At 41.9% G+C, this 14,218-nt stretch overlaps 1 protein-coding gene across 2 annotated transcripts in view; it reads left to right on the plus strand.

Moving 5' to 3' along the window:
- The window catches only part of ITGB1 (integrin subunit beta 1), a 77,984-nt gene that overhangs the window by 53,991 nt on the left and 9,775 nt on the right, over nt 1–14,218 (plus strand). The window contains exons 13-16 of one of the 2 annotated variants that reach the window (XM_008162917.4): nt 441–663; nt 6,080–6,312; nt 8,925–9,091; nt 11,130–11,210. In XM_008162917.4, the coding sequence (XP_008161139.1) occupies nt 441–663; nt 6,080–6,312; nt 8,925–9,091; nt 11,130–11,204 (698 nt within the window). In that variant the 3' untranslated portion in view covers nt 11,205–11,210. The remainder of the gene's footprint in view (nt 1–440; nt 664–6,079; nt 6,313–8,924; nt 9,092–11,129; nt 11,211–14,218) is intronic. The other variant, XM_005290977.5, reaches the window with a different exon arrangement.

Here is a 14,218-nt window from a genome sequence, read left to right on the forward strand (position 1 = left end):
CAGCCATTCTGGTTCTTTGGTTGTGGTTTTGTGAGGAGGGAAGAGAAATGTCGTTAACTAAAAAACTCTAGAAGGAGGCAACATTAGTTCTACTTGTCATCTTTTTATCTTTGCATCAGTCAGTTTATATTTCTAATATACCCTGATGGCAAACATTATTTAAAGTGACAGGTTTCAGAGTGGTAGCCGTGTTAGTCTGTATCAGCAAAAAGAACGAGGAGTGCTTGTGGCACCTTTGGGACTAACAAATTTATTTGAGCATAAGCTTCTCGTGCATCTGATGAAGTGTGCTTTATCTCTGGAAAGCTTATGCTCAAATAAATTTTAGTCTCTAAGGTGCCATAAGTATTCCTCGTTCTTTTTGCTATTATTCAAAATATTTTTCAGTGCCACAAAATCATATTTACTTAAGTTTACTAAAATATCTTTTTAACATGCAGGAAATGGTAACTGCAAATGTAGAGTATGTGAGTGTTATCCCAATTTCACTGGCAGTGCTTGTGACTGCTCTTTGGATACGTCTTCATGTATGGCTTCCAATGGGCAAATCTGCAATGGAAGAGGAACCTGTGAATGTGGAACCTGTAACTGCACAGATGCCAAATTCCAAGGCCCCACGTGTGAAATGTGTCAGACCTGCCTTGGTGTCTGTGCAGGGCACAAGTAAGTGTCAGTATAACAAAGGCGAGGCTTTCAGAGATGCCGTGTATATGTACATTTTTGGTATTTACATATTCTCAGCTTTGAAAATGAGGCCCTTGATATTCATTGCTGCTTCATTCTCGTATTCCTATCTGAAATACAGGGATATAATCCCCAGGGGCAGTAGGAGAAGATTAAATAAATTTGAGTCACAAATACACACAAAAAATACACAACTTCAACTAGTTACCTTAGCTAAGATAGTTTAGTCCTTAACTTTCTTCCCTTTATATCACAATGTGCTTTGTGATAAATAAAAATCAGTTCAGACTGGCTTTTTTTTGTATGACTCTATTTATGGGACAGTGACTGTTGCATCATAGTTAACCTTGCAACCTGGTTTCTATGTAAAGCCAAAGGTACCCTGGATTGCATCCAGGAGATTGAGTTCAAATCTCCTCATCCAGTGACTGCAGTTAATATTTCTGTGTATTTCACAACCGCTATTTTTGACTAAGGACTCCTATGAGGAAGTTCTATGGCCTGTGCTATACAGGAGCTCAGACTAGATCGTCCCTTCTGGGCTGAGAATCTATGAATATTCCTACCCTAGGGGCAAGAGACCCTCATTTCATAGATAAGATGCCAGAGATTCTTCTTTGCGTAATGTCCAACCTGGAGTGCATGCGCCTTTGATCGGAGATTTTCAGTAAAGTGCCCATTCAGCCAGCGCATGTGCTTTATGCCTCCTCGTGCCCTGCACCGAAGCTATATCAGGCTGCATGGGTGGGCTGTGCTCAGTTCCTTGTCAACCACCTCAGCCTGAGATGGAGCCTTTAGTGTGCCCGTTTATAAATGTTCAGAGTTTATTCTTTAGACTAATTATTTTCTGTAATTTATTTTGTATCTCTTATTTTGTAGAGGTTTGCTTTATAATCCTTTCTTCTTAAGAGGGTTTTTTTTCTTTTGGGATCCCTGTTGTCTTGGAATATGCCAGGATCTCTTGGCTTCAAGTGTTGTCTTGCATCATACTGGGAAGCCATCCTAGCTAGTGACGGACACTTCCAGTATATCTGCTGTTAGGGGGAGTTGGATGTCCCTCAAAGCAGAGCGATGAAGAATTGGGAGGTGAAACTTAAGCTCTTAATGATGGAGCATTCTCTCCATCCAGCATCACATCCAAGCCCAGAGACCCCCAATGGATATCGGCCTCTGAATGAGCATAGTGCCCCATCATCATCCGCACACTCACCCGGACCTACATAGAAAGCGGGGTGGGGGGGAAGTGGCCCGGGAACAGCCGACTTCAGTCTGGCTATAGCGCTGCCAGAAGCATGGTCAGCGTGTTGTAGCTGGATTCCCTGCTGACCCAGTGGCGGACCACTCCACCACTGTTAGGGCCTTGGATCAGGGCCCGGTGGAGTAGGGTGAGCCTGGGCCCCACCAGCCACCCCACCCATGGGTGGCAACCTCCCCTCGCCAGGTCAAGAGGCCTGCATTTGTCGACCGTCTATTGGAGCTAGGACACGGACCTCTGGGTTTCTTCTCTGTCCCTGCACCAAGAGCCCAGAGCTAATTGACTCCTGGGGTTTTGCTGTGCCCCGGCTTAAAGGGCTCAGAGCTTAATTGACTGTTGTGTCTGCTCTGGCCCCTGCCAAAAGGGCCCGGAGACCACAGACTAAGGTGTTTGCCTGGCCTCTGCTTAAAGGGCCCAGGGGCTATAAACAATTGGCTGCTCAGCCCCGTTAAACCGGTTGGGACCCTAACGCTAATTCCCCTGATACTCGGCGGCGGTCCCAATGGCGTGGTGAGGTAGTGTGGCCTCCCTCCGATCCAAAGGGGGAGGGACGACCACTACATACGCCTACATGTAAACAAACATTTAGCTGATTTCAAACAGCACAAAGATCCTGTCCAGTTTAATTTTCAGGATTTCAAAATCACACAAAGCTGTCCAGAAAGAAGCCAAGGTTTCAGAGAAAGATCTGTCTGTCATTCAACCATCTTTGTCATAAAAATGACAGTTTTGATGGATTGGTTGAGAGTCTGGAACCACCCCATGTCACCAAGCTGCAACTACACCATTCAACCTCCCCCTCACCCCCCGCCTTTGCAGACTGTTGCTCCCATTTTCAACTTGTGTGGGAGTAGATTAGATCTGACAAGTGGGTGAGAGGTTATTAAACCATGTTACTCCATCCATCCCCCTTCTATGTCCCTTTTCAGCGACCCTTCTCATGAGCACTTGCTGAGACAGGAAATTTACTTCCTTCTATGCATAGGAGCCATAGAACCAGTTCTAGCTCAGCACAGAGGGAAGGAGTTTTACTCCCAAGTATTTTTTGATCCCAAAGGCAGACAAGGGATAGAGATCGATTCTGGATTTAAGACTCTTAAACAATTTGGTGAAAAAACAAAAATTCAAAATAGTGAGACTCACTGCTATAATTCCATTGTTGGCATTGGCAGATTGGATCTCGACCTTCAGAACATATACTTTCATGTCACAATTCATCCTTCTCACAAGAGATTCCTTTGGTTTCTGGTAGGGTCTGCCCAAGAAGCATGTCCTCACATTAATCTCCTAGAGTTGAGGGCAGCCAGAAATGCTTGTATTCACTTCCTTCCATTAGTCAAGGCTAAATCCATAAAATTCATAACACAATATAATCTACATGTTCTACATCAACCAGAAGGGTGGGTGGGTAAGATCCACTTTCCTTTGTGCTGAAGCAGTAAAGCTATGGAACTAGTGTATAGCCAATCACATCCAATTACCTTCCAGGCCTATAGAACACCAATGATCTCAGTTAGCACTTCTTTCAAGATTATGAATGGGGAGTTGGACTCGTGAACTCTGAATCACATTTTTCTGACCTGGCGATTTCCAGAAGTGGACCTCTTTGCTGCCGCCACCACCAACAGAAAGTGCAAACAATTTTGTCTGAAAGGAGGGTTGGGGGTCTCTCACTCTGGGAGATGCTTTCCTTGTTCTGTGGACGAGGGGCCTTCTTTATGTATTCTCTCCAATGCCTTTGGTATTAAGGATGATAAACAAGATCAAGCAAGACAAAGCCAAGATAAAAGGGCATTACACTTTCTTACACCTCTTATATTCATTTAGATAGAATATATGGGCCATAACCCACTTTACTGTCCAACATTAAACAGTTTTAAGCAAGGTTCGGTTTGGTATAGAAAGACCTCACCCTGCTTAGTACCATGGCAAACCCTTTAAAAACTTTTATTAAAGATGCAGAAGAGAAAGAAAAACAGTTGAAGCATTGTAAACTATTAAATAAGGATTTTGTTTTAACAACATCCTTTGATCCCTTTCCCTTTAGATGGAGACAGGTTTAAGAATAAAAAAACCCTTGTTTGACAGTCTTTTAGACGGTATTAAAGAGAGAATCATAGAATCATAGAATATCAGGTTGGAAGGAACCTCAGGAGGTTCTCTAGTCCAACCCCCTGCTCAAAGCAGGACCAATTCCCAACTAAATCATCCCAGCCAGGGCTTTGTCAAGCCTGACCTTAAAAACCTCTAAGGAAGGAGATTCCACCACCTCCCTAGGTAACCCATTCCAGTGCTTCACCACCCTCCTAGTGAAAAAGTTTTTCCTAATATCCATCCTAAACCTCCCCAACTGCAACTTGAGACCATTACTCCTTGTTCTGTCATCAGGTACCACTGAGAACAGTCTAGATCCATCCTCTTTGGAACCCCCTTTCAGGTAGTTGAAAGCAGCTATCAAATCCCCCCTCATTCGTCTCTTTTGCAGACTAAACAATCCCAGTTCCCTCAGTTTCTCCTCATAAGTCATGTGCTCCAGCCCCCTAATCATTTTTGTTGCCCTCTGCTGGACTCTTTCCAATTTTTCCACATCCTTCTTGTAGTGTGGGGCCCAAAACTGGACACAGTACTCCAGATGAGGCCTCACCAATGTCGAATAGAGGGGAATGATCACGTCCCTCAATCTGCTGGCAATGCCCCTACTTAACAGCCCAAAATGCCGTTAGCCTTCTTGGCAACAAGGGCACACTGTTGACTCATATCCAGCTTCTCGTCCACTGTAACCCCTAGGTCCTTTTCTGCAGAACTGCTTCCTAACCATTTGGTCCCTAGTCTGTAACAGTGCATGGGATTCTTCCGTCCTAAGTGCAGGACTCTGCACTTGTCCTTGTTGAACCTCATCAGGTTTCTTTTGGCCCAATCCTCTAATTTGTCTAGGTCCCTCTGTATCCTATCCCTACCCTCCAGCGTATCTACCACTCCTCCCAGTTTAGTGTCATCTGCAGACTTGCTGAGGGTGCAGTCCACGCCATCCTCCAGATCATTAATGAAGATATTGAACAAAACTGGCCCCAGGACCGATCCCTGGGGCACTCCACTTGAAACCGGCTGCCAACTAGACATGGAGCCGTTGATCACTACCCGTTGAGCCCGATGATCTAGCCAGCTTTCTATCCACCTTATAGTCCATTCATCCAGCCCATACTGTGGGAGACCGTATCAAAAGCTTTGCTAAAGTCAAGGAATAACACATCCACTGCTTTCCCCTCATCCATAGAGTCAGTTATCTCCTCATAGAAGGCAATTAGGTTAGTCAGGCATGACTTGCCCTTGGTGAATCCATGCTGACTGTTCCTGATCACTTTCCTTTCCTCTAAGTGCTTCAGAATTGATTCCTTGAGGACCTGCTCCATGATTTTTCCAGGGGCTGAGGTGAGGCTGACTGGCCTGTAGTTCCCTGGATCCTCCTTCTTCCCTTTTTTAAAGATGGGCACTACATTAGCCTTTTTCCAGTCATCCGGGACCTCCCTGAGTCCTGAACTGAGAGTAATAACTGTCCTTTTTTGAAGAAAAGAGAAGTAGTTAGTTAAGATGGGCTGGAGCTGTCGTTCCTGTTTTCTTTAAATCAGATCCTTTTTCCTAGAAGACAAAAACAAGAGACACACAAAATAAAATAAAAGAGAAAAGCAAAGATAGAAAATGCAGCTTTTGTCTCACTTGTAATCTCACTGCTGGAGAAACACAGGCAGTGCACACAGTTTTACCAGGACTTTAAGACCTGTCAAACTTGTACCAGCATCAGACTGTTTAGGGCATTGCTTTTAGTTTCCTCTTTATGGTCACAAGTTTACAGTAATGTTGCAAAATATACAGTCTTGGTCAGCTAAGCCAGACTCTTATTAGACCAAAGTAAAAAGGAGAGTGATAGGAAAGAGAAGAAAAGAGATGAGGAAGGAAAAAAAAAAACCACATGGGATTGGGGGGTAGAGGGAGGGGGAGATGATGGATGACAGTCTCACATTCCCGGTGGTATTTCTGCCTTCTTTGCCAACAGATTTTTCAGTGAGATGGAAATTAATATACTAGAAATTTCCCTTTCATGAACGTGTTTAAAAGTGGTGTTACTAATTTGTATTTCAACAGGGACTGTGTTCAATGCAGAGCTTTCAAAAAGGGAGAAAAGAAGGACACATGTTCTCAGGACTGTATGCATTTCAACATGACACTAGTGGAAAGTCGAGATAAGTTACCACAGCCTGGCCAGCCTGATCCACTGTCTCACTGTAAAGAGAAGGATGTTGATGACTGCTGGTTCTACTTCACATACTCCGTCAATGCAAACAATGAAGCCATTGTCCATGTGGTGGAGACACCAGGTACAAACCCCTTCTTGCATGTTTCCTTCACCTTTGTGACCAACTCTCTGTTGTTGCTTCTATACTCAACACAGTTACATTGACTGACCTTTTTGAACCTTCAGACTGTATCCAGAAGTAGTATCCCCGCTCCCTGTTCTGAAACTAAGGCTGCTTGAGACTGGTGTTTGTGTCTCAGATATTGACACTGTTTACAGACTCCTACACTGACTGAAACAGATTTGCTCACATGACTTGCTGTATATGTTATATTTAAAGTTTTTTTTCTTCCTGTTGACATACTTTAAATCATGTTTCTATAATGTCTTTTAATCAAGTCCTAAATACATTGATACAAAACTTTCTGGTTTGGCTCAGGTTAGAAACGTGTTACAGGTTAAAACAAAAAACACATAATTAAGTAAAATGTCACATTATATGTTGAGCTTTGTACAGAATAGCAAAAACCTCCTTTGTTTATGCTTGATTATTTCTCTTATCAGTCCTTGCTTTACTCAGACCACTTACCTTCAAGGATGGTTCTGACAGGCCTTTTATTGAATTAATCCATAATACTCAGACTTCCTGGAGGTGGTTTCATTAAATATCTGTTGGCAGAGGAAAAATTGATTCAACTGTGGTTTGATCAATGGTTTGTTATTTTCCGGGAAATTGGCTAGTTTAGATTAGTGGGCAGATGGCTTACTGTCTAATCAAGCTAACATCTCTTCTGAAAAGGACCTTTGCTTTCAACCATACTAGTGGTTTCCTGACTGAGTTAGTGACTTAATATAAAATATACCTTTTATTAATTGTACACGATAGGTAGAAAGCTATGTCTCATTCTGCAGGATTATAGGAATTGATAAATCGGACAAGATCAATAGTCTGCTTAATTCAGTGTCCAATACCCCCTGTTTCAGACATAAATGTGTTAATGCCCATAATGCACATATTTGTACAATGCTGCAGCTTTGAATGACATCCCTTCCTCAGTTGGTGAAATGTATGCTCTGCAGTGTGAGATTTGTTTATCTGTTTTTTTTATTTAATTTTAAATGTTATTTCTGTTTAATGGGAAATTATTGCAAATATCTGCATCAATCTATCTACTCAGTGAAGGCCAGATTTTCCCCTAGTTGCACTAGTTTAGTATGATGTCGACCCAGAGAGCTGTATGTGTTTTGCTCAGTACAGCATTTTAAAGATTCATGGAATAACTTCTCTACAATCATGAACATTGTATGGAAACTTGCATTAACTCACTATTTTTTTGGTAATGTTCCCAAAATTTCTCCTTTTACGGTTGAAATTTTCCATGGTGAGGAGCATAATTTTGTATACGTTAAAGACATTTGCTAACTCAAATGACTGAATTTAAAAGCCAACAGTCACTTAGCCTATAGCTGTTACTACAAAATATCTGACCTGGCCACTTAAGGCTCACCTAGATGGGGAGCAAAAGGGATCAGGAGAGAATAGGGAAAGGAAGAGGAGGAGAGGCAGTCTGTCACTCCGTGCTAGGTGCTGTGCCCATATGTAATGAAGGTAAGCCTCGTCCCAAAGGGTTTAAGTCTCAGTAGAATGTTCATTTGTCTCAGCTGACTTTCAAAATGTTATAAAGTTCATTAATGGACTTTCTCATTTTATTTTCTTAAATTTTTTTTAAAAATTGGTTAATAATGTTAGCATTCTGTAGGAATCTCAGCCCAACCAATAGGAGCAGGACTCAAAATCCGTGTCCCTTGGGGTGATTCAGTACACTAACTATGCACCTTGACAGATTCCAGAAGTTCACTTGGGGCTTGATCTTGCACAAGTAGAGTTAATGGGAGTTTTTCCATTGACTAGAAGGGGAGCAGGATCAATCCCTTAGTTTAGGTGACTATTCAGAATTCTGTATTTAGCAAAACAGGTAACTTTTTTACAAGAGTGCTAGTTACCCTTGCCTTACCTTCTCCATACAAATAACTTCCTTTTTATGGTTTTAGTTAATTTTACAAGTATCATTTTTGTTCTGCAATTACTCATCCTTATGAATGAAAATGTCAATCATTTTTGCATCTCCTAGTTCAACAAAGCACTGGATTCCCATGTTGAAGAAGTCTTGTAAAAATCTGTTAACATTCTAATTCCTCTGCTTCAGGGGATCATGCTATTACAATTTGACTTTGTATAAATACTGCAACTTGAGGTAGAAACAAGGTCACACTTTTTCTATAAAGCGAGGAGTATTTTGGGACTATCTGGTTAATCCATATTTACTCTCATAAAGTCAATTTCCCCGCGTCTTGTTCATAAGTAGTCTAGAGGTCTAATCTTAAGGCTTCAAGTGCTATGAAATTCTTAGCTCTGTGTGGTCTTAAAAGCTGATTTGGTCAACAGAAGTCATTTCTCCGTGGCATCAAAACTTGCTTTCTCACTATCTGTGTGTCTCAAAACTAGAATAAGAATCTTTGTATATCTCAGTAGCTCTAATTTAGATTATTATTCACAGATGCATTTTAAATGTGAGAAATTATTGTTAGCATTGCTCTTGACAGGTTGGATGCTTTGAATGTTGCACAGTATAATTTAAATTCTTCAGCAATTGTGCTTCTTTTACACTGTACTATAATTATTCCATTCCCCAGAATGCCCCACTGGCCCGGACATCATTCCCATTGTAGCTGGCGTGGTTGCTGGAATTGTTCTGATTGGTCTTGCTTTATTACTGATTTGGAAACTACTTATGATCATTCATGACAGAAGAGAATTTGCTAAATTTGAAAAGGAGAAGATGAATGCGAAGTGGGACACGGTGAGTCATGGAACTTAAATTCAATAAAGCTACTGTTGTTACGGAAAGTACAAAAGTTTTTGTTTGTGTGCCCCAAATATTTCAAAGTGCTCCTCTATAGGATAAAAACTGGAATACAAAAAACCTTTGTTTGGAGTTGGTCGTGAACATGTTCTGTACATACTGTCAATAGTGATGAATTGTAAAAGAACATCTTTTGCCTAGGATGTATAACCTGACTAGATAAGCCAGCATGTACTCAAAGATTTAGGTTTTGAGTTCTAATTACTTAAATAATTTGGGCCAAGCTTGTAGAAAAGGAAACAGACTGAAGTGATAGTGCTAGACTAGCCCAACTTTGTTACTGTGACATCAGAGTACCACACCCTGTCTGTGGACCAAATTGTTACCTCAAATAATCAGACCACTTCCATTAAAAGTTGATGGGAGTTGCATTTACATACTGTAGAAGAGCAAAAATCATCCTCTTTGTTTGAGTGCTTACACATGTTCATTCCACTGTAGGTGTGTGCGCACCCTGAGCACAGTCACCAGAAATTTTTCTCTCAGTGGTACCCATCGGGGCAGCTGAGCGTCCTCTGGTGCTGTGTGCTCATAGCACAGTATAAAGGGCCCAGTCGACCCGGCACACCCTCAGTTTCTTCTTACTGACTGTGACGATTGCTGGAACTGTTCTCCTTGCTACGGCAAGCTTTCTCAGTAGAAAATTTGTTCTTTGAGTTGTGTTGTACATGTCATTCCTCCGTACAGTCTTGTTTGGGGATAAGGTGCAGTTATGTCCTCACTCTAGCTTCCTCCCGAAGGTGGTTTCCCAATTTCATAGCAATCAGGCAATCTTCTTACCAGTTTTCTACCCAAAACCACATGCAAATAGCGAATAACAGCGGCTTCATTCATCGGACGTAAGACGTGCCCTAGCATCCTATGTAGAAAGGACCAAACCATTTTGTAAATCCACCCCAACTGTTCATAGCAATAGCTGACAGGATAAAAGGTCTTCCCATCTCTATGCAGAGAATTTCTTCTTGGATCACATCATGCATTCTCATGTGTTACGAGCAGGCGGGTGTTCCGCCACCAGTTATCCTGACTGTCCATTCCATGAGCGCATACACGTCTTCAGTGGCATTCCTACCACAGATTCCTATTCAGGACATTTGCAGAGCAGTGACTTGGTCGTCAGTACATACGTTCTCTGCTCATTATGCCATTACTCAACAGTCTAGGTGTGATTCCAGATTCGGTTGAGCTGTTTTGCAGTCAGCATGTCCATGAACTCTAATCCCACCTCCTATGCAACTGCTTGGGAGTCACCTACAGTGGAATGGACATGTGCAAGCACGTGAAGAAGAAAAAATGGTTTCTTACCTTTCCTGGACTGTTGTTCTTCAAGATGTGTTGCACGTGTCCATTCAACGACTCGCCTTCCTACCCCTCTACATCAGAGTTGACCAGCAAGAAGGAACTGAGGGGGGTGTGGGATCGTCTGGACCCTTTATACCAGCACTATGAGTGCATGGCATCAGAGGGTGTCCAAGCCGCCCCAACGGGAACTGAGGGGAAAATTTCCACTGACTGTGCTCAGGGCATGCACACACCTACAGTGGAATGACATGTACAACACATCTCAAAGAACAAGTTACTGAAAGGTAAGTAACTGGCTTTTTCTTTTTGTTTTTGCAAGGAGACCTTAAATATATATATTCATTAGGGTCTGTGGGGAGGGTCAGTAATGGTTGAACATCAAACCTCAGTGCTGATGTACTGAAATCTTGTGGGACTAAACACCCACACATCCTTATAAGCAGAGTTATGCTTCAGTTATTTCCTTAGAAGGGCTTTAGCCTTGTTTATTGATCTGCCAAAGGTTTTTCAGATTTGTATTAGAGTTCCACTGCTAAATAATTTAAAAAGAAAATTACTAACATAATTTTCCTTTAGATACAACATGATCTTTCCCTTATTTTATGATACTTGAGAATGTTATTTTCTTTTTTTCTGTTGAATTATTCGACATTGACCATTTCTTTCACTTCAGCAAGAAAATCCAATATACAAGAGTCCTATTAATAATTTCAAGAATCCAAACTATGGACGTAAAGCTGGTCTCTAAGTCTCAGTTTGTATTTTCTTTTCAATTTCTTCTTTTTCTTTGCATGTCACTTTTAACTCTTTTCAGACTCAGTGTCATTGCCAATTAATCACAGTTTGAGCCTTATTCTGTTGATCTGCTGTTGCTTCAGTTCTGAAATTGTACAGAGTGGAGCTTGAAAATCTTTAATCTGTATTAACAGCAACATTGCTTATTTATTAATATCCCAGTACTTGCTTGAGAACTGAGTTTATATGTGAAGTTGAAGAATAGTATTTTATATAAAGGAAAACAGAACAACAATTTAAATTGGTGGTGGACGAATGAGAATCTCTTTGGGCTTTTCTACAGCAGGGGGTTTTTGACTGTCAATTAACTCAAGGTAGTTTTTTAGGGACTGTCCAGACTAGCCTTTACAGTTTATCTGGGATACAAATGTTTGTGGCTTTACTGGAACAAACTTTTGGGGAGCATCCAGACTAGCATTTACAAATGTATTAATTACCTCAGTTAATGGGCAGTCAGTTAGCTCAAGGTAAAAAAACAAAAAACCCTATCTAAACATACCCTTTAAGTGTGAAATATGTTCATTAATAATTTCATGATTAGATCTGCAACCCCTTCCTAATTTTCCCATCACAACTGGCAATATCATAATCCTTTGTCTCTCGGGTGTCATCTCTGGCAGGTGTTGGCAACCTTCGGCACGTAGCCCATCAGGGTAATCCGATGGTGGGCCGCGAGACATTTTGTTTACGTTGTCCGCAGGTACAGCCCTCCACAGCTCCCAGTGGCTGCAGTTTGCCGTTCCCAGCCAATGGGAGCTGCGGGAAGCAGCGGGCCACAGGGACATGCTGACCACCGCGGCCACTGGGAGCTGCAGGGAGCTGTGCCTGCGGACAGTCAACATAAACAAAATGCCTTGCGGCTCACCAGCAGATTACCCTGATGGGCCGTGTGCCAAATGGCCTCTATTCTATGGGAATGAGGGAAGGCCATTTTCTTCCATAGCCAACTGTTAATCTCCTTCTGCCTCCCTTTCCCTCCTGAAACTATGGCTGAACACTCCAACCTTCTGCTTTAAACTGTTGGCTGCAGCTCTGTGATGCTGACTGCCCCTGCTCCGCTCTTATAACAGCCACCAGCCATGAGGCAGTGAAGCAGGGGCTGCATCCTTCCATTTGGCTCAGCATTAAGCCCATCACAAGGAAACTGGATTCTGAGATTCTTAGCTCCCATGTCAGATATTGAGGAGAAAGGCAGAAGGAAGTGAATGGCATTAGCCCAAAGATCTTATTTCTTCAACCCTAAAGCACAAGAAGCCGGGACAGTGACAGCCAAACGCTGATGTACAGGTCAGGAAGCCAGAGAAGATGGATTGTTTCTTAAGTGAGATTGCTCTCCTCCTTCCCCAGGGTCTCCAGAGATGGGGATGAGAATAGAGAGGATGGGTAGGGAAACAGATGACAGGAGAGAGGTGGGGGAGAGGGAAAGGGGGAGAAAGATGGAAAAACTTGCAGGGGGGGAGACAGAAGAGGGGGCTAATAATGAAAATGGAAAAGGAAGAATTTGTCCATCACAATAGAACCTAGTGCTGCACCTTTTATTTCAAAGTGGTGGGGGTTTTTTGTCGGGAAAGGCTCTGGACCCATAACTTGATTTTCTCTACCTGGTCTCTTCTCATTTTTTATGTGGTTATACCCTGGTATTATCATCAACTCCTCATTCTCTCCCAGTTTTTCCTTTATATCTCCAAAATCCTTCCATTCCAACCATAAAAAACCTTTCCCAAGCCCTGATTATTTCTTCTCAACTATTGTAATCCTGTCTGTTTTCCTCTCGCCTCATGAAACACACACTTTTTCAATCTATCCAAAACCTAGCTGTAAAAATAATTTACCTTGTCCCTCACTCTGAACCATATCCAGCTCCATTTCCAGTCCCTTCACAGCTCTCCTGAGATTTCTTGAATGACGTTTCCTTGTCCTTCCTTCTAAGACTCTATACAATTCAGCTCCTGCCTACTACTTTATCATTCCTTTCCCCCTTCATTGTGCACAAGCCAAACATCTAACTACCCCCTTGGTGTTCTCTTTCCACTCTGTTCCATGCATCTCTGTATGGTTGGATCCCTCTTGGCCCTGCCATGCCTTTTTCTGATTTCTTTCAAAAGACTACTACTCTTTCGTTTTCTCCTCAAGCAGGTGGTAAGAACCGAGATGAAAGTATCTTCACTCTTATTTTACTTTAAAAAAAAAAAAAAAAGTCTTGGTTGGCAGATCTCAGATGGTACTAAATGTCATCATTCAGTTTTATGGCTTGGGTCATTTTTCCACCCCCTTTCTTTGTTGATGAGTTACCTGTGTATATTTTAAATTCTTTGAGGCAGAGGCCTTGTATTTCTACCAGCTCATTTTGGCTCGTACAGTGCTGGGGCTAAACAAATGATGATATTCTTTAAAAAAAAAAAATGGTTAACTTCTAAAGAACAGAGACTTTATTGCAATTTTTAAACCATTAGTGTGTCTTAAATCTTGAGTAAGCTGTTGAAAATTGTTAAATCAATTTATTACATTTAGCTTATCTGCAATCATGTCTATTGTGAACAACTTGATTAGTTAGACAGACATCTCTAGGGTATACAAAATGAGCCGAAAATGTTTATCTCCCAAGCAATTCAGAAAACTTTGACATAACCTGCCTGCTGTTACCTAAGAGACCTATAGGTTTTTTTTAGATTGGCTTCTGCCTTTTTGCTGCTTTATTGGCACAAGGAGGCTTGGTTTTTTAAAGTTAACTTTTTGTCTTTCTTAACTTTAGAAATATCAGGAATGTCTAGGTCTTCCCTGGCTTTGCAGGATGGCCTCAGCTCTATTGCTGTGAATCTGTTCAGAGCAGGGGACGAGGGTGCCATGGATAGATTGGGTGGGTTTTCAGGAAGGAAATGGAGTGTAGAGAACCTCCCCAGAAATGGATGCTTCACTCGAGTTTACAGTAGCAGTAGGCTTCCACCAATAACTTTTTAACTCATGCGG

Source organism: Chrysemys picta, chromosome 2 (genome assembly GCF_011386835.1).
Source record: "Chrysemys picta bellii isolate R12L10 chromosome 2, ASM1138683v2, whole genome shotgun sequence".
Lineage (NCBI taxonomy): Eukaryota > Metazoa > Chordata > Testudines > Emydidae > Chrysemys > Chrysemys picta.